General features: G+C 38.0%; 1 protein-coding gene across 1 annotated transcript; it reads left to right on the top strand.

The window, feature by feature from the left end:
- Positions 1-3,430: 3,430 nt before the first annotated feature.
- Positions 3,431-12,528, top strand: PolG1 (DNA polymerase gamma, catalytic subunit tam). Its single transcript, XM_067143222.2, has 2 exons — positions 3,431-7,472; positions 12,305-12,528. Exons 1-2 carry the CDS (start codon positions 3,674-3,676, stop codon positions 12,376-12,378), a joined length of 3,873 nt encoding a protein of 1,290 aa, XP_066999323.2. The 5' UTR covers positions 3,431-3,673; the 3' UTR covers positions 12,379-12,528.
- The last annotated feature ends 13,749 nt before the right edge of the window (positions 12,529-26,277 follow it).

The raw sequence follows: 26,277 nt of genomic DNA, 5'->3' as shown, positions 1-26,277 counted from the left end.
GGGTGATAGACATAAAGCTTAAAATTACAGGCCAGTCAGTTTGACATGCATTGCATGTAAGCTTTGGGAAAGCATTCTTTCTGATTATATTAGACATGTTTGCAAAATTAATAACTGGTTTGACAGAAGGCAGTTTGGGTTTAGGAAAGGTTATTCCACTGAAGCTCAGCTTGTAGGATTTCAGCAAGATATAGCAGATATCCTGGATTCAGGAGGCCAAATGGACTGTATTGTGATTGACCTATCAAAGGCATTTGATAGGGTAGATCATTGAAGACTACTGGCTAAAATGAGTGCTATTGGACTAGAAAAAAGAGTGACTGAATGGGTGGCTATATTTCTAGAAAATAGAACTCAGAGAATTAGAGTAGGCGAAGCTTTATCTGACCCTGTAATAATTAAGAGGGGAATTGCTCAAGGCAGTATTATTGGACCTTTATGTTTTCTTATATACCGGTATATCAATGATATGTGTAAAGAAGTGGAATCAGAGATAAGGCTGTTTGCAGATGATGTTATTCTGTACAGAGTAATAAATAATTTACAAGATTGTGAGCGGCTGCAGGCAGGCCCCGATTTACAAATGGGCGGACTGGGCATTTGCCCAGGGCGCCAGTTTTTGGGGGGCGGTGGCCGGCGGAACGAGTAATTATGGCCGGCGTAATTACGTCTTAAATTCATTACACTCAAATTCATTTTACATTCCACAAATTATTCCAATTATATTATTAGCCTATATAAAAGAATTTAAACTATTCTAACTTTAAAACCTGAATTTAATCTATATATTTAAATTTTATGAAGAAAATGTGTCTTATTTCTAAAATTATTTACTTACATACAAACTGTCAAACTAAACCAATAAAAATAAAAACAGTACGATTCTTATTTGGCTGTTACCTTTATTTGGCCTGGTAAGTTTAATTATGAGAATTAACTGTATTTGCATAATGTGCTGTTTTAAAACTCATAATCTTGAAAATTGTAATATTTAATTTGTAAACAGTTATTTTTTTAGAGGAACAGGAAAACGAGCAGAGAGGGGGTGGGGGGCTGCTAAATATTGTTTGCCCAGGGCGCTAACTACTTGAAATCGGGGCCTGGCTGCAGGGTGACCTCGATAGTGTTGCGAGATGTACGGTGGGCAGTGGTATGATGATAAACGGGGTTAAAAGTCAGGTTGTGAGTTTCACAAATAGGAAAAGTCCTCTCAGTTTTAATTACTGCGTTGATGGGGTGAAAGTTCCTTTTGGGGATCATTGTAAGTACCTAGGTGTTAATATAAGAAGAGACCTTCATTGGGGTAATCACATAAATATGATTGTTAATAAAGGGTACAGATCTCTGCACATGGTTATAAGGGTATTTAGGGGTTGTAGTAAGGATGTAAAGGAGAGGGCATATAAGTCTCTGGTAAGACCCCAACTAGAGTATGGTTCCAGTGTATGGGACCCTCACCCAGGATTACTTGATTCAAGAACTGGAAAAAATCCAAAGAAAAGCAGCTCGATTTGTTCTGGGTGATTTCCGACAAAAGAGTAGCGTTACAAAAATGTTGCACAGTTTGGGCTGGGAAGACTTGGGAGAAAGGAGACGAGCTGCTCGATTAAGTGGTATGTTAGATGTAACTAATCTCATTATTTGACCCGTATTGAACTATGCTATGATATACTAACAATTTGTTGGTTATTTTGATCCACCTTTTCAATACAAATTACAGTTTGTGTTGCTAAGTTGTAATGTTACAACACTAATTTACCGGGACATGTTTCGCTTTTATTCATAAGCATCATCAGCCTATACTATTGCCTCAAGGTTTGTCATTTTTGGGTTGTTGTTACAAATTTCATTACATTGAATGTAAATCTGATTTCAGTGATAACAATATTTAAAACAAGAATAATATACACATTAAAAATTATGACAATATGATTTGAAATGTTAAAATGGATTAACTCTTAATTCTAAAACACATTGACGTCCAAAACACAGTTTATAATTTGGCTAAAAAATTGTTTGCAATGTTAAAATAAAATTGATTCAACTATAATTTGGCATTAAAATTTGAGTCATAAATATAAATATAAATATTGGATGTTAATATATAGGAGCCATAGTTTCTGAAGTGCGTTGGTTTCTAAGATTACAGTAACATTTCAGTATTGAGAATTATAGTTAAGAATTGTGCTCTCTAAATAATGTTATAATAACGCACTTCAAAAACTATGGCTCCTATATATTAACATCCAATATTTATATTTATATTTATGACTCAAATTTTAATGCCAAATTATAGTTGAATCAATTTTATTTTAACATTGCAAATAATTTTTAGCCAAATTAAAAACTGTGTTTTGGACGTCAATGTGTTTTAGAATTAAGAGTTAATCCATTTTAACATTTCAAATCATATTGTCATAATTTTTAATGTGTATATTATTCTTGTTTTAAATATTGTTATCACTGAAATCAGATTTACATTCAATGTAATGAAATTTGTAACAACAACCCAAAAATGACAAACCTTGAGGCAATAGTATAGGCTGATGATGCTTATGAATAAAAGCGAAACATGTCCCGGTAAATTATTGTTGTAACATTGCAACTTAGCAACACAAACTGTAATTTGTATTGAAAAGGTGGATCAAAATAACCAACAAATTGTTAGTATATCATAAGTGGTATGTTCCGAGCTGTCAGTGGAGAGATGGCGTGGGAGGACATCAGTAGACAAATAAGTTTGAGTGGTGTCTTTAAAAGTAGGAAAGCTCACAGTATGAAGATAAAGTCAGAATTCAAGAGGACAAATTAGGGCAAATATTCTTTTATAGGAAGGGGAGTTAGGAATTGGAATAACTTACCAAGGGAAATGTTCAATAATTTTCCAATTTTTTTGCGATCATTTAAGAGAGGGCTAAGAAAACAACAGAAGGGAATCTGCCACCTGGGCGACTGCCCTAAATGCAGATCAGTAGTGATTGATGGATTGATTGACAGTAAGTTTCCAGAAATGGACTGACCAGCCGAGAGTTCTAACCTGAATCTCATAGAATATCTGTGGAGTGAAGTAGACTGCTGATGACTTACATAATGATCTGTCGTGATTACTGCTCTTCATGAAGAATAGGCTTCCGTTCCACCAGGCACATTCAGACACTTATTAGATGGTCTCCTGGGCAGAGGTAGAGTGCGAATTAATTTTGTATTGACCACAACTGGGAAGTGTGTCACAGCAACAGGTGATTACAGCTTCAAATAGTTGTTGTGTTTGATATTTATCAGCTGTAAATTAGAGGATTGAAAGAAAATTTCTGCAAGTGACAGGGGGAAAAAAATAAGATTTTTCAACTAAGAGAGGAAGGGTGACCTATTCATTATTTTCTTTTTGGGTAAACTGCTGCTTCTCATCAGCTCTCTTTATTGTATTGGGTTTGTTTTTCTCCATCTGATCAGTAACTGCTCTGTGTATTACTTTTGAATTCAGTGTGCTCTGCTTGCATTGTTGTGTTGGTTTTTTAAATATTTTTTATTTGTGTGCCTTGTGTGAGCTATTGTTTATTGAAGACATCTGTTGGTTTGTTTGCTCATTAAACAATTATTGATGGCACATAGAGTTTTTGTGTCTACTATTGCAGTTTATGAAGACTGGAGTATACAAGGATAGGAATGTGGAATGGAAAATTTACTCTCCTTTGCATCAAAGAAGGAAGTCACCCAAACACTTTCCAAACTTGTTCCACTACAGCAAATGCGAATAAGATATAAGTGTTCATCACTATACAGTGGCGAGCAGTTAGAAGAGATAAAAAAGAAATCAACAAAGAAAGTATTAGCAACTAGTAAATCAAATTCACATCCACCAAAACAGAAGGGAAAGTCATCCATTCTACAAACAATTAATCGAGGTGCTCTGGAAAGTTTAAACTTAGTTTTATCTGAGTGTCAGCCCCACAGTTCAAGAAAGGAAATTGTTGATCATGTTACAGACAAGCTACATGTGCGTAGGGAAAATATTGTTCTTGAAGAGGTGCATGCTACTGTTAATAAGTATGATTCTCAAAGTTCAATTAAAAACAAAAAGAATAGGAAAGGTCAGCCAAGTTCTAAAAGTGTAAATGATGAGAATAAGAATGAGAGCAGGTGGAATGAAGTCAATATACAAATGTTGTCCCCATCTCTGTTCTCACAATTATTTGGTAGAGATCAGGAAAGTAAGGGACCCAGCACAGAGCAGGTTGAAAGAGCCCAACAGGAATTAAGCAAGCACAACCTTCTCAATGTTGAGAAGACGTTAATGGATGATATTACACTAAAGCTTCCCAAATTAGAAGGACAGAATATAGAAGAACATTTTTATGTTATAGGTGAACGCCAGTGTGCCCCATATAGACAGCTGCTGAATGAATTAGTTTCAGGCATTCCTAGAATACCAGAGAAATGGATATTGCAGCCTGGTTGGACAAGATATTGTAATGAGGTGGAACCACACTCTGTACCATTCCCTCAGGAAGATGCTTTCGTGTTTGATGTAGAGGTATGTGTGAGTAATGGGCAGATGCCAACTCTAGCTACAGCAGTCAGCAATAAGGCATGGTATGGCTGGGTGAGTCACTCACTCCTGGAGGGAGCTGTGAGTTCTGTGAGAAAACAGCATTATATGATAGAAGATCTTATCCCTTTAGAGTCTGGACCTACCCGACGGGGATGGGGCGGCAACAGGCAAGATCTCAAGAAACCACGTGTTGTTGTGGGTCACAATGTCTCTTATGACAGGGCTCGAACAAAGGAGCAGTACTGGCTTGAAAGCACAGGAACACGTTTTGTCGACACCATGTCCATGCATGTATGTGTAAGTGGAGTCACCAGCTATCAGAGGGCAGTGTTGAAAACTGAAGTTCAAAGTGAGGAAGATAATGAGTGGCGAAAGTATTCTTCTCTCAACAGTCTTAGTGAAGTTCATAAACTCTATTGTGGGAGTATGTTAGATAAAAGTAGTCGTGATGTGTTCGTGACTGGTTCTTTGTCGGAGATATTGGAACAGTTTCAACAACTCATGATGTATTGTGCTGGTGATGTTATGGCTACTCATAATATCCTAACAAAGCTGTTACCAATATTTTTGGAACGTTTTCCTCATCCTGTCACTTTGGCAGGAATGTTGGAACTAAGCATAGCTTACCTGCCTGTCAATTCAAACTGGTGCAGGTTTCTTTCTGATGCACAGCAAACATTTGAAGATTTAGATAGTGAAGCCAGGTTTCTGTTAAGTCGCCGAGCTGATGAATCTTGCAAACTACTGCACGAAGAAAAATATCGTGAAGATATTTGGCTGTGGGACCAGGATTGGAGTGTTCAGAAAATTAATTTAAAGAAAGGTGTTGTCAAGAAGAGCTCTATAGAGAAGAATAAACCTGACAAGTGCAGTATAGGTAGTGAATTACAACAGAAGAAAAGTATAGAAACAAATTATTTTGAGAGTGAATTGGCCATAATAAATAGTGATGAAAGTATTACAAGATCTGAAATAGAACATTCTAGTGATGAAGAGGATGAAGATAGCTTAAAAAAAAAGTTTGAGTATTTGGATGCAACACGTGAAATGTTACCTGCCCGAATACCTCACCTAGCAGGTTATCCTGCTTGGTATAGAAAGTTATGCCGTCGTCCAAATGAACCAGACTGGGTACCTGGAGCACAGCTGATCAGTACTTCTATGCAAATAACACCCAAATTGTTGTCTTTGACGTGGGAATCATATCCTTTGCATTACATCCGTGAGCATGGTTGGGGATTTTTGATTCCTTTTGTTGAAACTTTTGATGAAGACAGTAATTCACCTCAAGTTCCTTTGAAGCAATTGTTGGAACGTTGCCCAATACCCACTCTGAAACCTCCATGTGCAACATTATCAGAAAGTTCTGCTGTGTTGGAAACGTTACACCAAGATGTTGAGAACAAATTATCATGGTGCAAGTCTCAATCTAAAAACATGTCAGAAAATGTGCCAAAATGGTACCATGGTACTGGTTTGTGGTGTAATGTTGAAATTGGAGGATGTTGCTGGTTTTTTAAATTACCTCATAAAGATGGAGTTAATAACAGAGTGGGCAATCCTCTTGCCAAAGATTTCTTAAACAAGTTTTCTGAAAATGTTTTAGCCAGTACTAATGAAGGTGCAGAAAAAGTACTTGACATTGGGAGGAAGTTATCCTACTGGCGGAACAATCATGAACGAGTTGAAGGACAGCTAGTGGTCTGGTTGGGACAAAGAGATTTACCTCGTCATTTACGTGTGTCGGACAAAAACTTTGGTGCTATACTTCCCCAAGTCGTGGTGTGTGGTACTCTTACTCGACGTGCAGTGGAGCCCACGTGGATGACTGCCTCAAATGCACAGAAGGGCCGCGTCGGGTCAGAACTTCGAGCTATGGTGCAGGCCCCTCCAGGTTACAGTTTCGTTGGTGCAGATGTAGATTCTCAAGAACTGTGGATTGCTTCTGTAATTGGTGATGCACATTTTGCTAAAATGCATGGGGCTACTCCTTTAGGATGGATGACTTTAAGTGGACGTAAAGCAGATGGAACAGACATGCACAGCGTCACTGCAAAGGCTATAGGTATTTCCAGGGACCATGCTAAAGTACTTAACTATGCTAGAATATATGGTGCAGGTCAACAGTTTGCTGAAAGACTTCTAAAGCAGTTTAATCCATCCATGTCAGATTCTGATGCCCGAATAAAGGCTAACAAAATGTTCACATTGACAAAAGGACGTCGAATTTTTCGCCTTAGGCAAGAATATCGCTCTGTTCTGGAAGATCGTCCATACACAATGTACGAAGCAAGGAAGATTAGAGCTCAACATGGATTGACCTTGGCAGAAATGTTTGAAGATCCTCAGTGGGTTGGTGGGACAGAGTCAGCAATGTTTAATCGCTTGGAGGAGATAGCAAACAGCCTTAAGCCTGTCACACCTTTCTTGAACTGTCGACTGAGCAGAGCACTCGAACCCAGCAAGGGTAATGACGATCGATTTTTACCCACCCGTGTGAATTGGGTTGTTCAGAGTGGTGCTGTGGACTTCCTCCACCTTATGCTAGTGTGTATGCGCTGGCTTCAGGGTTCCAGTACACGCTTCTGCCTCAGCTTTCATGATGAAGTACGCTACTTGGTACCTAATGAGCAACGTTATCAAGCTGCCCTGGGCTTGCATATAACCAATCTTCTGGTACGTGCATTCTGTTCTCGTCGCTTGGGTCTATATGATCTTCCCCAGTCGGTGGCGTTCTTTGCATCAGTGGAAGTGGATACTGTGCTCCGCAAAGAAGCCCATCAAGACTGTATAACACCATCCAATCCACATGGACTGTTTCGAGGTTATGGCATTCCCTTGGGAGAATCATTGGACATCCAACAAGCTGTGGAAAAGGCTGGCCATTCTCTACGAATTCCTAGGATGGAACGTAGGAAAGGTACTCATATCAGGACTAGAGATGAACTGAGGCCTATAAAGCTCAGAAGAAGATATTATAGTAAATTCTCAAACAGTTGAATATTTAAAAAAAAAATTGATCAGAAGACAGTTTATATTTCACCTTTTTTATTTTAATCTGATATCACAATAAGTTATGTCAGGCATTTATCACTCTCACAGTTTGTATTCTTCTTTGCTTATAGGATCAGTTAGTCCCTGGTTAACTTTTTTCTTTTTTTTTTTTTTTTTTTTTTTCTGTTAGAATATTTTGCTTGATATATCCATCTAGTTATAATGTTACATTTTTCATTTATGGCCTCATTGTTCCAGTTGAATAATTCTGATACTGGTCTCTAAATTTTAGTTTCTATTACTATAAGCAGGAAGAAAAATCTTGTTCATTTAACACAATTTAAGAGGCATTATAAGGATTTTTGTAGTTGTAAAAGATTGTGACAATTGTCAGTCATTATCCCAAGTTTGCTACAAATTAGTAATCATTTCTTTCTAATGTAGCTGTGGAAAGTTATAACACTTGTTACATGCATTTTGTAGTATTGCAGTATAAATGAACAGTAAAAGAAATGCACTGAGTATTATGGATGGGAGTGGTTTAATCAATCTTACTTATAGTCATTACATATTTGTTTTAGAAACTACACCTTGCAACTACCTTAACAACAGTTCTACATTGATAAGTGTGGAACATCACATCACAGATAAACTTAATTTTTAAGATTGTCAAAAATGTTATTTTATTACTTTGGTATAGGGTTCCTCAAGTTGAGTCTACAATATAGCCAATATCTAGGGTCTCAAGCTCTATAATATTATTCCACATAAACAGAATGTCTTCAATAAGTGCAACACTTTGTGTTTAGCAAAAATGTTTTTATTTTGGCTGAAAGAGTAAAAAATAACAGACCCCATGGTGGAATCAGTCAATCAGTCCCTACCAATATGCATTTAGGGCAGTCGCCCAGGTGGCAGATTCCCTATCTGTTGTTTTCCTAGCCTTTTCTTAAATGATTGCAAAGAAATTGGAAATTTATTGAACATCTCCCTTGGAAAGTTTAACTTCATATTGTGATCTTTCCTACTTAAGACACCACTCAACCTTATTCGTCTACTGATGTCATTCCACGCCATCTCTCCCCTGACAGCTCGGAACATACCACTTATGTTAAAGATCTTGATTCCCATAGGCAACCTGAAATATTTTTTCCAAATGAGTAAATTTATAATACCAGTATAGTTGTTCCATTATTGGACATTATAAATTTTCCAGCTAACTCATTCCTGGGTGCCAGCGTTTCGCTCCAGTGCGCTAACTTGGGTTCATCAGTTCGTAAATAGCACACCTACCATGACACGTGGCTAGTGCATACCGTGGAGACCACTGCATAGGCTACTTGGAGCCAACGGTAGTGCCAGTGCACTATGAGACTTTGTCTCATTTTCAAAAATTGATTTCTGCCTGGCCATCAGATGACAAAGATGTTGATTCCCATGGGGAACCTGAAATATTTGTTCCGAATGAGTAAATTTATAATACCAGTTTGGTTGGTCTGTTATTGGACATTATAAATTTTCCAGCTAACTCATTCCTGCTTGCCAGCGTTTTGCCTCAGTATGCTAAGTTGGGCTCATCAGTTGGTAAATAGCACACCTACCAAAATGCATGGCATGGTATTCACTAACTTTGGGCTGGCTCCTCAATTCAGAGAAAATTTCTGCACCCCTGTACTGGTAACATTTCCCTCACATAACATTTACTCACGATTTTCATAGTTTCCGGAATCATCATCACTGCTACATTCATCAGAATACAATTCTGAACCATTTCACTATTTCCACTAACTTCTAACATATATCCATTTTCACATTTTTTTTTTTTTGAAACCTTTCGTCACTACTCCACTATAAGTAGACGCCAGACATGGTGTGAACTTGAACATGAATAATCTCTAACCGGAAGACGATGTTTATAAAGCAGGTCTGCTTGTGAAATACACAGGAAAGACTGTCAGTAAGGTGCTGAGAGCTTGCTGAGTCATGGGAATGAAGCATGGTATCACAGGACCCTTCAGTATTTCTGTCAACACACTTCTAATGACCACGTGTGATGAGTGCTTTGGAGCGTTCAGCACGGCAGGCAAGTCATAAAACTCGAGCGATCTGGAGTGTTAGGAATGTCAAAGGGTTAAAAAGGTAGTAAATGGAAGCTGTTATATTTTGAACTTGTACTGTGTGTTATGGTGGTGGTATTGACCATTATTTTATGGATAAAACAGAAGGACAATGAGATTTTACCATGCGGTAATGACCTAGCTGTGTTTTTAAAGTCTGGTAGCTTTCAGGCACCAATATGTTATACCAGAAAGTCCAGTAGCTTTGTTCTGACAAGATCATCACTCTACAGTATGAAACCTCTTGACAGTCTAGCTCCTTGGCTGAATGGTCAGCATAGTGGCCTTCAGTCTAGAAGGCCTTGGGTTTGATTCCTGGATGGATCGAGGATTAATAATGGCATCGTGAAGATGTTAAATTTGTTCTTATTCTTTTTTTAATGTCAATTTTCCTCTCTCTCCTCTGTTGCTGCTATCCACATGAACCTGTGCTTACCCTTCCTAGCTTTGAGTCATCTAATCATGTTACCCTATTTAATAGCACATACTACAATGAAACTGTGAAGCTGCCATTTACAAAAATGTAGATGATGATGATGCTTGTAGTTTAAAGGGACTTAACATAGAGGTCATCGGCCCCTAATGGTACAAAATGAAATGGCAACAAAAAATTCAAAATCATCTAAAATAAGAAAATGTCATGAAGAATGAATGGATGGACATGAACCCCCCCCCCCAAAAAAAACCAAACAAACAAAAAACAGTGGATCCGACGCAAAAAAAATATCATACATAATACTATTACTGACCAAGGGACCACTTATAAAGCATAATCCTGAATTGAGGATGCTTGATGTCTAAAGGGGTCCAAAGTCCATGTCTAAGGCCCCACAGAATGGTACATGTTGCAAATAAAGTAGAACCATGGTATTTGTCATGTTGGGGTACTAATCAAAAGTAGCAAAGACTCAGTGTTCCACACAAGATGGTACTACTCACAAGTATTGTACTTCGTACAGGTAACGCAGACCATTTCTCACACAGTGGCGACACTCATAGCCAACGCAAACCAATGAGGTTCCTCACATAGTGGGTACTAATCACAGGCAACGCAGACCCACAGTGTTGCTCATATAGTGGTACAACTCACAGGCAACGTCCCGACCCGCAGTGTTGCTCACGTGGGTACGACGCACAGCCCACAGACCAGCCTCTTTGCTGCTACTAATCACAAACCTATTTCGTACCTAATATAGTGGTACTACTCACAAGTACAGGCAACCCACGGTGTTCCCCGCGTGATGGTACGAATCAAAAGTAGTTTCATGGTTCTAATTCAATCATCCCTTGGTCGCCCCTTTTAGTCGCCTCTCACGACAGGCAGGGGATACTGTGGGTGTATTCTTCATCTACATCCCCCACCCACAGGGGGTACAAAAATCCTACAAGCAGTACCAGTTATCAGATAGTTCTTGTACTCATTAGTACACAGGGCTGATTGTCAGGGATACTCTGAGACCTTAATATGTATCAGTATTGGGATCCCAGATTTTTAAAGTGAAAAATAGGGATGCTTTAGTCGTAGCTCTACCATAGCTGTAAATCGTATGTAGGTACAGTATAGCCATGTCCTATTGGCTTTCATGGGGCATTTCTAAATAAAAACAAATAATATAATCTGAGCATTATCAATCAATCCATCACTACTGACCTGCATTTAGGGCAGTCGCCCAGGTGGCAGATTCCCCATCTGTTGTTTTCCTAGCCTATTCTTAAATGATTGCAAAGAAATTGGAAATTTATTGAACTCCCTTGGTAAGTTATTCCAATCCCTAACTCCCCTTCCTATAAACGAATATTTACCCCCATTTGTCCTCTTGAATTCCAACTTTATCTTCATATTGTGATCTTTCCTACTTTTAAAGACACCACTCTGACTTATTCATTTACTGATGTCATTCCATGCCATCTCTCCACTGACAGCTCGGAACGTACCACTTAGACGAGCAGCTCGTCTCCTTTCTCCCAAGTCTTCCCAGCCCAAACTTTGCAACATTTTTGTAACGCTACTCTTTTGTTGGAAATCACCCAGAACGAATCGATCTCCTTTTCTTTGGATTTTTTTCCAGTTCTTGAATCAAGTAATCCTGGTGAAGGTACCATACACTGGAACCATACTCTATTTGGGGTCTTACGAGAGACTTATATGCCCTCTCCTTTACATCCTTACTACAACCCCTAAATACACTCATAACCATGTGCAGAGATCTGTACCCTTTATTTACAATCATATTTATGTGATTACTCCAGTGAAGATCTTTCCTTATATTAACACCTAGGTACTTACAATGATCCCCAAAGGGATAGTATAAAGGGATCAGAACTTTTCAGGCATGAGATTGATGGTTTGATGTGAGTGACTCTAAAACTGAATCATCCAAAACAGATATAATAGAAGTACAGTTAAAATTTTTGTGTAGTAAAACTGCATTTAATTAATGTTTTCCAAAGTGAATATATGTTTCTTCTATTTCTTTGAGATCCTATAGCAGTTACTAGTAAGTTATTGTTATGTAATTTATTTTTATAGCTCTAGACCTAACTGAAGAGTTAAAAAGTTATTATTGTTTTCAGACACAAAGTTAATGTTATTTGTAATATGCTAGTTGTTGTTAATTCCTGTTTTGCTTTTCTTTAATAGATGTCCAGAGCTACAAAAAGGAAACATGTGATCAAGGAGGTTTTGCTGGACAATCTCGAGCTGCCCAAGGATGATCAAAAAGTTGTGCGAGTTTTGGCTGGTAGAGGTAACAACCTGCATGAAGTTGAGGACTCTACTGGAGCTCAGTTCCTAGTGTCTATGCCCACAAAGTTTCGACGGAATGTGTGGATTAAACGTGGTGATTTTGTGTTGGTGGAACCTATTCCTGAAGGTGACAAAGTTAAAGCTGAAATTGTTCTTATTCTAACTCGGGAACATGTACATTACTACTGCAACAATGACTGCTGGCCAAAGGCTTTTGAGCCTAGTGTTGATAAATCAACTGATGTTGAGCTTTTTGAAAACACAAACAGACCTCCAGTTGAAGAGACATCTAGCAGCAGTGGTAGTGAATCAAGTGGTGGGGAAACCAATGATGAAGATGATGATGAGACAGACAGTGAAACAAATAATTCATGAAATATACTTTTACTCTAGATTGGAGTGAATTTTGTCATTATTTGCAGTTGCAATATTGTTAATGAATAAATCCTAATTAACTTCCTATATTTTTGTACTTTGTTTTCATCCCATATTGCATCAATCTAGCTGTTGAACAGAATAATACAAACACTAACTTATTTGTTAGTATAATTTGATGATGTAGGTTGTCAGTGTGCAGGTGTTCACACTGTAATATACAATTAGAACCGAAGCATCATCCACTCAACCACATGATGTACACAAGGAGAACCTACAATTTCATACTATGCCGAGAAATATAATCTGGACTCCATAGATGTTTTAGGATTGATGATAAGAGCAAGAGGCACCATTACTCACACATTCCACAACTTTTGTAAGAAATTTGATTTACACAACCAATGTATTAAGGACATTGGGTTAGCAGCCCAATAGCAATAGTAAAAAATAATTTATACTCTTAGCTATATCTTTGTCCCATGAGGAATTCCTCATGGATTTCAAAATTATTGACTGATACAATTTATTATTATTAAGTAGGCTGTACTATGGTATACCTATCATTTATAGACATATTTTAAACGACCCTTGTAATTATTAATCAGATTTTAATGCAGCCTTTGTCTTTTTGGCAGCCTCCAAATGGGGGAAGCAGAAATAAATAAATAAATAAATGCATTTCAGAGTATTTTAATTCCACAATGCAGTGTGAACTGGGGTGTTTGTTGATAGACCAATTTATTTTTAAATATCAGGTCATGAAACAATCAGTTGACATTTTAGTGTGTGTGACCTATGCAGTTAAATTTATAGGACTAATGTGTGAACCCATTTCAAAGCAGAAATCTTGCACTCGGGCTCCTTTTTTTCCTATCTTTGATATTTAGCATTACAGTTGAACCTGACTTGTACAAAAAAAAAACCAAACCCGATGGCACTACAGCCGGTGAAGGGCCTTGGCCTACCAAGCGACCGCTGCTCAACCCAAAGGCCTGTAGATTATGAGGTGTCATGTGGTCAGCACGACGAATCCTCTCGGCCGGCTTTCTAGACCGGGGCCTCTATTTCACCGTCAGATAGCCCCTCAATTCTAATCACGTAGGCTGGGTGGACCTCGAACCAGCCCTCAGGTCCAGGTAAAAATCCCTGACCTGGCCGGGAATCGAACCTGGGGCCTCCGGGTAAGAGGCAGACACACTACCCCTACACCACAGGGAAATTATATCAAGGGAAAGAGAAAAAAAACTACTTGTAACTCAGAATTACTTAGAAATTAGACTTACACAATACATTACATATTTATTAAAAAACCAATGGAATAGACCTACATGTGTAAATCCTTGCAAATAATAAATACATTAAGACAGAAAATATTATTTTGAACTTGGTCCAGCCTTAAAGAAATCAGATAGTTTGGCTTGCTCCACTTTTTTGTATTAAGAGTATAAACATCCTTTTGCAAACTTAGTAATGAATTCAAAGCATTTTGACTACAACTTTTCACACTAATGTAATGCCTACACACATCAATTGCACTTAACACTTCACTCAGTTCAGGTGTTTCAAGATTCAAGTCGTTATCTCCATCACTGTCACTATCGCTTGTAGCTGGTCCATCACCACCACGTTGTTGGCATCCGTCAGCAATAATCTCTTCATCCGGTTGTTCTCCACATACAGCCAGATTATCATCAAAATCCACAAAAGTATCGAATTCTACACCCTCCGGTTAGCTCATTGCCAGACAAAACTTCGTCCCCATAATCATAATTGGAGGCAGCCTCTTCTAGTAAGACACCAGCTTTGCGGAAACAGTTGCTGATTGTGGAGGATGACACCTGCTTCCAGCCAGCCGAAATAAAGTCCATGGCTTGTAGCAAATTAATGGAGAGAGGTTCATTTCCTGCATCACTCAGTATTATTAAATGTTGAACCAGCATTTTTCTATAATGCACTTTGAAATTTGCAATGATGCCCAAATCGAGTGGTTGTAGAACACTGGTACAGTTAAGAGGGAAAAATTCCACTCGGAAATTCTCCAGAACGATTTGAAGTGGATGTGCTGCACATCGATCCATAAGAAGAAGGATCTTCTTCTGTTTCTTTTTTGTTTTAATGTCCACTTTTTTCAACCACTGTTCCATTAGAAGCATAGTCATCCAAGAATTTCTGTTGGATTCATATTCGATAGGTTTTGTTTTCGCACCCTTAAAACACCTCGAATTCTTTGATTTTCCTATCACAAGTGGAGGAAGTTTGTCAGATCCATCTGCATTGATGGGGAGAAGTACTGTTACACAAATTTTGCTTTTCTTCCTTTTTCAACTAATGTTTTATTAGAAAGGAGATTGTAGAACAGGCCGGTCTCATCACAGCTGTAGTTGTTTGGAGGCTGATAATCGCTTATGATACCCGGCAGAACCTCTTCTTTCCAGTGTTGCACCATGACATCATCCAGAGCTTTTGAGTCACTGCAATTTGTTCTCTATGTGATTCCATGATGATCTTTAAATCCTTGCAAACATCTTGATGAAGCCTTGAAATCAGTGGTGATACTCATCATTTTAGCTAAATCTATCGCCTTTGCCCTCAGCATCTCGCCACTAATTGGTAGAGCTGCAGCCCGCTTATGCTGGAACAACGTGAAAAGTGCTTTCTCCAAATCTACGTACCTTCCGTGGTATAAGCAATTCCTAAGTCTGAAGCGATTTCCGTTTTTGTTTGGTGTGGATTAGCATCCACTTCTTGTATACATTTTACTTTTTCATCTAGGGATTAACTTTTCCTTTTCCTGTTTTCCATGGCTAATCAAAAGCAACTGAATGACAAAACGACTGTTCAAAAGTAATCACCAGATACCGGCACCGTGGACATTTTACTTCTCCGTTGTTCTCACGAAAGAAATTCTCATATTCAAACAAATTTACTGTATTTTCTTTTGTTTCCACACCGAAACTGCCCACTTTGCTTGTAATGTACCTTAATCTTTGGCAGCATTGTGAAGGTAAAAAACGACGAAGGTAGAGGAGGAGCGAGATAGAGAGCGAAGGGGACTCGCTCGGTTGGCCTTTGTTAAGCCGCCAGTAAGTAAGGGTCAACAATGTCACTTGGCAAAACTCTTTGTGTTCTGTTTCAGCACCGAAACCCGACCGCTCTACTTCCGCCTACGCCAACCAAAAGGAAACGTCGCAGATACAGTAGTTTCTTTTAAAAAAACAATGTGCTCATTACAATTACGCAAAACTCAGTTATGTATAACAGCAAATTACGTATAAACGGATTACGTATAAATAAGGTCTAATTAACATGCTTTTAAATGACATTTTGCCGGGACCTAAAGGAAATTACGTACAAATACGAATTACGCAGAACATGGTTACGTATAAAGCCGGTTCAACTGTATTTGTTATCTGGTACCTGTTCTATGGAGGTCTAGTCCTATGTTGTCTGGTGTATAATCTTAAGTTCTTGCATACTTTCAAAGAGATGTTAGCCATACTGCAGGATTATGGTATTAGGGGTAGGTTATTAGTGAGGCAAAGGCATTTATGTTGACAGTCGACTGCAGAGAAAATTAACGGTAGAATGAGTTCTGAGGTCAAATTAGTGCTATGGAATTAATCAATTGATTGAACAGATTAAATCTAACTGTGGGGTGAAGGAAATTTCACTGGTTTTTGAATCCTGGTTATTGCTTGTTCACCAGCAGGTAAAGATTTGGCTGCCATTCATGTATGATCTTTTCAAAGCACTGATTTATTAGCACACATGAGTTATGCATAGACTCTAGAAAGAGATGAAAATGAAACAATAAATTATTGAAATGAATTGGTTTTGGATTTTTCACCTGCAGGCTCATTTGTAAGTAACAGAAATGGAACACCAAACAACTTCCAGAATTATGAATTCCAAGAATGTATACAGGACAGGAGAAACAAATGACCTTCCCCCATCCCACTGCCTCCTGAATATCTAGTGGATAGTTTTGTACATGAAATTAAGCTTTATCTGTTGGTATTTGTCTCCACCAAGTGAGTGGCAGGGGGCCTGGATTTATTATTTTCCAGGAATTGGGCAAGGTTAGTACAGAAGATGGGTTGCCTCAAAAATGGGATTCTAGGCAAGGGTCAAGTAGGGCAGGGATTTTAAATAATACTGCTAGTTTTGATAAATTATCATCTCAAAGTTGTGATTTTTTGAAGATTTACATACATCTCATCAGTGAGACCCAGCAAATATAATTGTGTGGCCTAAATATTGCCTATTATTGGCAGTAGTTTTCCATAAAACTAACAGCACTTTTAGGAAATCTGAAGTTCCACATTTGCTACAAAATTCAAGTGATGTTTCAATCAAATTATCAATTACACTGTCACTGTTAATACCCATTTCCTTCTTCTTTCTTAAAAACTCTAAAAGCTCATCAAGTACATCCATTGGATATAATCTTTACAAATGCTTGGGAATCTTATCTAACCCTAACTTCATATTCATTATAATTATTATGTTATATAAGAGAAGATTAAGAAGATACAGAAATTTACATTGGAAATAATATTTTAACTATAATAATAAAGTACATTTACAAAAATAATAGTATGGTAAGAATAATAGTGGGAGCACTAAAAATAATAGTAATAAAAAGCTAAAGTACACTTCAGCATGTAATTATCTAACCGGAGCAAAAGTTTAACTGACCAGCTAGGCAGCTGAGCTCACGCCAACAACAGAGTATTTATTACACCACCTTGCATCTTGCATTCTATGCTAGACTGGAGAGAAGTGAGGACTTCATCAAGATAAGTTACAAATTTCAAGGATTTAAATGTTTATGCATTTCTAAATATTTTTGAGTGTGATTTGATAAAATCTGAAGATCTTTCAAGAATGAAAACTTATCATTATACTTTTAGATGAGTTGTTTCTCTTTTTTTTTTTTTTTTCCAGGTATAATTTTATTATTATATGGTTTCTTTTTCAGGTAGTAGGGTAGTAAAGATAAATTAGGACAGTCATGATATCAAGACTACAAGGTTATTGCAGTGAGTATAACCTAACAATAGCGTCTACAGGCTAGTCTGTAAGTAAAGAATACGTTTCAGCTAGTTGGAAAGTTAGGTAATTTTAGGAACTACAGTAAAATCCTGTTATTACACTCTTCAAGGGACTATGATTTAAATGCGTAATAAGCGGGACAGGGAACACAATTGGGAAACAATCTTGCAGTAATGTATTTTATTTTACTGTATTATTCATGGTTCATGTTTGTGGGTTACAGTAGTCGCGTCCTAGTTCGTGAACCATGGGCAACGGCTGAGTGGCCTAGTAAGTGGTCCTGAGAGTCGGGATACCAGTTGCTATGGAATGGGAGTGGGCATCTCGGACATATTCTGAGTCATGGCCCTCCTTGTGCTCAGGCGGCTAGGACTATACAATTCACCGGTGGTCCATAACCCGTTAGAGGAGAGATCCTCACTTGGACTATGTGCAAGTAGGGTAGCATCCTGCTTCATGAATTTACCGAGCTCAGAACATTTTAAGCAAGCCTCGGACCTATGGGAGTAATGGAGTCCCACTCCCATTTGACAGGCGAGGGACTCCTTGGAAACAACTTGGCGAACAAAATGGAATTCAATGGGGAGCTATCAATATTAATGGGGCTTATGGAAGAAAGAAGGTAGAACTGGCTGAGTCAGCAAGATGCATCTGGTTGTGCTAGGAGTAAGTGATATTCGGGTAAGGGGAGATAATGAGGAAGAGATAGGAGATTATAAAGTGTACTTGACGGGTGTTAGAAAGGGAAGGGCAGAGTCTGGGGTAGGGCTCTTTATCAGGAATACCATTGCACGGAACATAGTTTCTGTTAGGCACGAAATGAGCGAATGACGTGGGTCAGGGTCAACAGCAAGGATAGAATAGTGCTAATGGGCGATTTCAATGTGAGAGTTGGGAATAGAACTGAAGGATATGAAAGGGTGATTGGTAAATGTGGGGAAGATATGGAAGCTAATGGGAATGGGAAGCGTTTGCTGGACTTCTGTGCTAGAATGGGTTTAGCTGTTACGAATACATTCTTCAAGCATAAGGCTGTTCACTGCTACACATGGGAGGCTAGGGGTACCAGAGCCATAATAGACTGTATCTTAACAGACTTTGAATTCAGGAAATCTGTTAGGAAAGTACGAGTTTTTCGCAGATTTTTTGATGATACAGACCACTATCTGATCTGTAGTGAACTAAGTATCTCTAGGCCTAGGGTAGAGAAAGTGAAATCTGTCTGCAAACGAATAAGGGTAGAAAATCTCCAGGACGAGGAAATTAGACAGAAGTACATGGATATGATTAGTGAGAAGTTTCGAACAGTAGACAGTAAGCAGGTTCAGGATATAGAAAGTGAATGGGTGGCATACAAGGATGCTGTAGTAGAAACAGCAAGGGAATGCCTAGGAACAACTGTGTGTAAAGATGGGAAAAGGCGAACATCTTGGTGGAATGATGAAGTGAGAGCAGCATGTAAATGTAAAAAGAAGGCTTACAAGTTGTCCATTTCATGACCGTATCGATGAATATAATCAAGAAGTTAGTAAAATAACCACCTAATTGATACTTTATTATTGCCTCAGGCAAAATTGAATATAAATTAGCACTTACAGGACATGTTTCGACCACTTAGTGGTCATGAAAATTCTAAGTTCCCATGGAGGGAATTAGATATTTTTCCACCAATAGAGCATATAAAAATTCAGATCAAAAAGTAGATGTATAGCTTTTCAGGCATTTGCTCTATTAACCAGTTCTTCATCTGTATAAAGTACTTTATACAGCTGAAGAGGGCCACTAAGTGGTCGAAACATGTCCTGTAAGTGCTAATTTATATTCAATTTTGCCTGAGGCAATAATAAAGTATCGATTAGGTGGTTATTTTACTAACTTCTTGAAAAGAAGGCTTATCAGAAATGGCTCCAAACAAGGGCCGAGGCAGACAGGGATTTGTACGTAGATGAAAGAAACAGAGCGAAACAAATAGTTGTTGAATCCAAAAAGAAGTCATGGGAAGATTTTGGTAATAATCTGGAAAGACTAGGTCAAGCAGCAGGGAAACCTTTCTGGACAGTAATAAAGAATCTTAGGAAGGGAGGGAAAAAGGAAATGAACAGTGTTGAGTACTTCAGGTGCACTCATAATAGATCCCAGAGAATCACTGGAGAGGTGGAGGGAATATTTTGAACATCTTCTCAATGTAAAAGGAAATCATCCTGGTGGAGTAGCAAACAGCCAAGCTCATGTGGAGGAGGAAAATGATGTTGGTAAAATTATGCTTGAGGAAGTGGAAAGGATGGTAAATAAACTCCATTGTCATGAGGCAGCAGGAACAGATGAAATTAGACCTGAAATGGTGAAGTATAGTGGGAAGGCAGGGATGAAATTGCTTCATAGAGTAGTAAAATTAGCGTGGAATGTTGGTAAGGTACCTTCAGATTGGACAAAAGCAGTAATTGAACCTATCTATAAGCAAGGGAACAGGAAGGATTGCAACGACTATCGAGGTATCTCATTGATTAGTATAGCAGGCAAAGTATTCACTGGCATCTTGGAAGGGAGGGTGCGATCAGTCGTTGAGAGGAAGTTGGATGAAAACCAGTGTGGTTTCAGACCACAGAGAGGCTGTCAGGATCAGATTTTCAGTATGCGCCAGGTAATTGAAAAATGCTGCGAGAGGAATAGGCAGTTGTGTTTATGTTTCGTAGATCTAGAGAAAGCAAATGACAGGGTACCGAGGAAAAGATGTTCACTATACTGGGGGACTATGGAATTAAAGGCAGATTATTAAAATTAATCGAAGGCATTTATGTTGACAATTGGGCTTCAGTGAGAATTGATGGTAGAATGAGTTCTTGGTTCAGGGTACTTACAGGGGTTAGACAAGGCTGTAATCTTTCACTTTTGCTGTTCGTAGTTTACATGGATCATCTGCTGAAAGGTATAAAATGGCAGGGAGGGATTCAGTTAGGTGGAAATGTAGTAAGCAGTTTGGCCTATGCTGACGACTTGGTTTTAATGGCAGACTGTGCCGAAAGCCTACAGTCTAATATCTTGGAACTTGAAAATAGGTGCAATGAGTATGGTATGAAAATTAGCCTCTCGAAGACTAAATTGATGTCAGTAGGTAAGAAATTCAACAGAATTGAATGTCAGGTTGGTGATGCAAAGCTAGAACAGGTCGATAATTTCAAGTATTTAGGTTGTGTGTTCTCCCAGGATGGTAATATACAGTACTAAGTGAGATTGAATCAAGGTGTAGTAAAGCTAATGCAGTGAGCTTGCAGTTGCGATCAACAGTATTCTGTAAGAAGGAAGTCAGCTCCCGGACGCAACTATCTTTACATCGGTCTATTTTCAGACCAACTTTGCTTTACGGGAGTGAAAGCTAGGTGGACTTGAAAATCTTATTCATAAGTTAGAAGTAACAGACATGAAAGTAGCAAGAATGATTGCTGGTACAACAGGTGGGAACAATGGCAGGAGGGTACTCGGAATGAGGAGATAAAGGCTAATTTAGGAATGAACTCGATGGATGAAGCTTTACGCATAAACCGGCTTCGGTGGTGGGATCATGTGAGGCGAATGGAGGAGGATAGGTTACCTAGGAGAATAATGGACTCTGCTATGGAGGGTAAGAGAAGTAGAGGGAGACCAAGACGACGATGGTTAGACTCGGTTTCTAACAATTTAAAGATAAGAGGTATATAACTAAATGAGGCCACAACACTAGTTGCAAATCGAGAATTGTGGCAATGTTTAGTAAATTCTCAGAGGCTTGCAGACTGAACGCTGAAAGGCATAACAGTCTATAATGATTATGTATGTATGTATGTATGTATGTATTATTATTATTATAATGATCATCATCGTTACACCGAGCTCGATGCCTGCAGTTGCTTAAGTGCAGCCAGTATCCAGTAATCAGGAGAAAGTGGGTTCAAACCCCACTGTCGCCAGCCCTGAAGATGGTTTTCCGTGGTTTCCAATTTTCACACCAGGAAAATGCTGAGGCTGTACCTTAATTAAGGCCATGGCTGCTTCCTTCCCATTCCTAGGCCTTTCCTATCGTCGCCATAAGACCTATCTGTGTTGGTGCGGCGTAAAGCAAATAGCATCATCATTACAGTATGATTATTATTATTATTATTATCATTATTATTATTATTATTATTATTATTTTCATTACAGTATAGGGAACATGCATAATTTTCTAAAATATTTTATTTGAAAAGTACACCAGTTAAATGGTTCGGAAACATTACATTGTGGTAAGTTGCTTTGTTTTCTGTCATTTAAAAAAATATTTGAAAGTTTCCTTCCGCAAGGCAGTAAAATCTGTAACGTAGGCGGCGGCTGTGATGTAGCTGTCCAGTACCACGCGAAGCTCTAACAACCATTGTGCATCAGCTGTTACTAAAAGCTGAAAGTTTATTATTCGTGATCGTAAATAACGTCAGAATGACAGAAGAAGGGTCCAAGAAAGCAGTCAGACCCTGTGTAGATGACATCATGGTGGCATCATTCCTGAAAAATAGGGACTGTTTTGTAGTTTATCAGTAGCAAATTAGTTAGTAGCATCTTTTATATACATGCAATGTACTTTAACTCATAGTATTAGAATAACAAGAAACATGCATATAAATCACTTAAACCACCTTAACAGTTTATTTCTAGATTGGTTCCCATATTAGAAAATGTGATAGTGTGCACAGACAGTTGCTTAGGGACACGTTAAAGAAAAAGCAAGTTAACAGAGTGGAAGTGCAAATGATAAAAGTTATGTACAAAAATTGTGTTAGTAGCGTGAAGACTAGTATAGGAAAAACAAAAATGGTTTAAAGTTGAAACTGGTCTCCAACAGGGAAGTATACTATCCCCCATACTATTCATCATAATCATGGATGAAATTCATAAGAACATTAGACAGAGATTGGGAAGACAATCAACAAAAGCCATGTTGTTTGCATATGATATAGGTAGTGATATGGGGTGAGGATGAAACGGAAGTGCAAAAACAAGTAGATGTATGGAATCAAGAGAGAGAGAAATTTGGGTTGAAAGTAAGCATAGAGAAAAGTAAAACAATAGTGATGACAAGGGGAAGGAAGGAAGAGGAAAGATAAAACTGAATGGTAAAATTCTGGAAGTGGTTAAATTTTCAAGTACTTGGGAAGTGTGATCATAGAAGATGGAAAGATAATTGAGGGAAATTGGGAAAAGAATACAACAAGCAAAGAGCTTCTACCAGAGTGTAAGGTGTATTTTGTGGAACCAAGTTGTCCCAAAGAAATGTAAGAAAGTATTATATTCAACCTATTATGAACCCATACTAACTTATGCAGCTGGATCGTGAACTACAACAAAACGAGAGGAGAGTAGAATACAGGCAGAGGAGATGAAATTCCTAAGAGGTATCTAGGGCAAGACCAGAAAGGAGAGAATTAGAAGTGAAGAGATAAGGAAAAAGGACAGGAATCTTGAAACTTCAAGACAGGATAGAAACAACAAAGCTGAAATTGTATGGGCACGTGATGAGAATGGGAGAAGAGAGCGTGCCAGAAAAAGTTTTTTCAGAGAAGTTAACAGGAAAGAAACCACGAGGAAAACCCTGAAAGAGATGGACAGATTCAGTGTGGGAGTGCATAGAGAAGAGGGGAGGAAAATCAGATGATGTACTAAAAAAGGAGAAGAGTGGTGGAGAGAAAGACAGCGACGGAGGTCCTTGATTCACAACCCGACCCGGGAAGCTGGAAGCAGGAAATGAATATGATGATTAGAAAATACATTAAATTTTTAGGCTTTCACAATTACTAAAGTAACAGTCGGACTTCAGTACTAACATAAAAATATGGCTGGCATTTTAGTACTATACTTCTGTAACCTATCATTCCTGAAAGATACAGATTCATTAAATATCCTTAGTTCATTTCTCTAGTTCTTCACAAGCTGAGTATATCAAACAAGAACAGTGTTTTGGTGACATTTTAGTCACTCAATATAGGAGATTTTTACCCTTTGGTTTATTGATTTGACATATATAATGTAAAACTAAGGCTAAGTTTGAACAATATTTTAAACAACCAACATCACTATTATTTGTAGTAATGTATCCCCATGCAGCATGTGCAATTATGTTATTTATTTCATTAATATTATTAATAAGCCTAGGTAACTTAAAAGACTGAGGCCATTCCAACTGACAAGCAATGGGTTTGTAAAGATAATTTTTTTCTAAATTTGTATTGTTTTCTTTCATGATGTACACACCTACTTTCTGTTATATTACGGTATATTGTAGCCTAAATTTATTTACAAATGTAAGTTCTTCAATAAATAAATAAATACACTATAGACTATTATACCTTTCAGTTTACAAGCCTCTGTGAATTTACTAATCGCCACCACAGTCCTCTATTTGTAACGAGTTCTGCAGCCTCGCTTAGTTCTGTTATCTTTAAATCGTTAGAATCTAACCATCGTTGTCTTGGTCTCCCTCTATTCCTCTTAACGTCCATATAAATAAATAACTGTCACATCCCAAGATTAATAAATTAGTATAATTAGAGCAATCAATTTGGTTCATAAACACTTTGGTTTATTAATGTGACATGGATCACCCAAAACTTGGATTAGGTTTGGAGAATACTTTAATAATCAGCATTTAATTAAAGCATCATAGATACAAATTTAAAGTTTTACCACTAGAATAGCAGACATGGAAAAGTGATTAAAAGTTCAAACAAATTCTATTTACTTTAGAATGATATTCACAGCTAAACTGTAGACTTTTCCAATATATCACCAGCATTTCTCCGGCTCATCAAAATCCACTTCTTCCTAGTTCTACGGTCCTTTGGCACATTAATAAAAAAAGAATTGCTGTGGTATGCGATGTGTCAGTGTTCTCCCCAGAAATTTTTGTCAGCCGGGTGGCAGGAATGAGTAGCCAGACGGGGAATACTACGTAAAACTTAAATATGAAAAAAAAAAAAAAAAATCAATTCGTTCCCCTCAGGGCATTAACAATAATATCAGATAGGTAAACATTAACGGCAAAATTGAACTATCTTAGTGTTATTATTGCGAACAAGACATAACAGAGTATTTTGAACTTCTAGTGTTCTGCTGCTCATGCCAAATCATATAACAGCGGGGTTAGGCCTACCACTCATTTGCTGTGGACGTGTGGACTGCCATACGGGTTTGTGACATCATGCGAAATAGAGGTAACGCATGCGATTCCACGCTAATCCAAACCCCGCTCGCGCACGACACTATGTGGTGGTCAAGCTAAACATTTGATCTCCTACGTAATTGAAGGAATAATGCTGACAATAACGATTTATAATTTATATTAATAGTTTTACTGTATTTACTTGTGAATTTGGAGCACCCAATGACTCAAATATGTATTAATAATATGTAACTAGCACATATCTAGGTTATACTAGCTGGGCGGTCTGTAAAAGCGTCCTAGGGAGAACACTGGATGCATTAATAAACATTGGTATTACACACCATTTATAACTTTTCTGCCTCACTGTCTGTGCAAGATTCATTTTAAGTCCAAAATATAACTCGGATAATTACACAGTGTATAGAAATTGAACTTTGCCGGACACTAACATAAAGGAGAAATACATGAACTGTATCCTGTTTCTCAAAGCACAGTATGTGTTATTTCATCTGCATGACGTCAGACCAATGAGATAGCTTACTTGCGTCACGTGACCTTTTCATACTTTAATTTAGGGTTTTGTCATGTTGGGAATTATTATTATTTCTATATTCTGACCACATTTTTTAATTCTGCATAAAATTTTGAATCAGATTAGCACATTTTTAATGAAAACTCTGGACCAGCCTGTTCCCTATTATTACAGCACTTCACGTTATTGTTCATTACTGTAGTTCTGATGCAAAATGCAAATTTTTTCCTATTAAAAAAGTCTTTGATGCTTGTCGAGCGTGTGTACTGCTGCTGTGAATGATTACATTTTCTATGCAGTGTAATTAGCTATTCACATCATTTGATATGCTGCTAGGAATAACAGGGATCATGTAATTTTGGAGCATATTGATTATTGCTCCAAGAATTTCATTTCATATGGGGACATTTTTATCCACAGATTCAATCTCCTCATCACTGCCTTCATCTTGGACAGTAGCAGCAGCATGATCCGCAACCATGTCGTCGACATCGCAAGTTTTTGATGTCACTAGACCATTGTCAACTGACGCAGAATCTTCCAAGTTAACATCTCCTGACTTCTGTACAGCAGCCCAATCCTTGTCATTATCAGTTGTCACGGGCATTTGTTTCACCGGGTGTTGCACCATGTCCCTGAAAAAGATTTTTAAAAAGCAACTTAACTCCCTGATGAAACGAAAACATTTTATACAGAAACTGAAAATCCACAGCCGGTTTCAAGTCAGCCGACCGGATC

Source organism: Anabrus simplex, chromosome 3 (assembly GCF_040414725.1).
Source record: "Anabrus simplex isolate iqAnaSimp1 chromosome 3, ASM4041472v1, whole genome shotgun sequence".
Classification (NCBI taxonomy): domain Eukaryota; kingdom Metazoa; phylum Arthropoda; class Insecta; order Orthoptera; family Tettigoniidae; genus Anabrus; species Anabrus simplex.
Note: the sequence above shows the minus strand (reverse complement) of the source record. Positions and strands in the feature narration are given on the sequence as shown.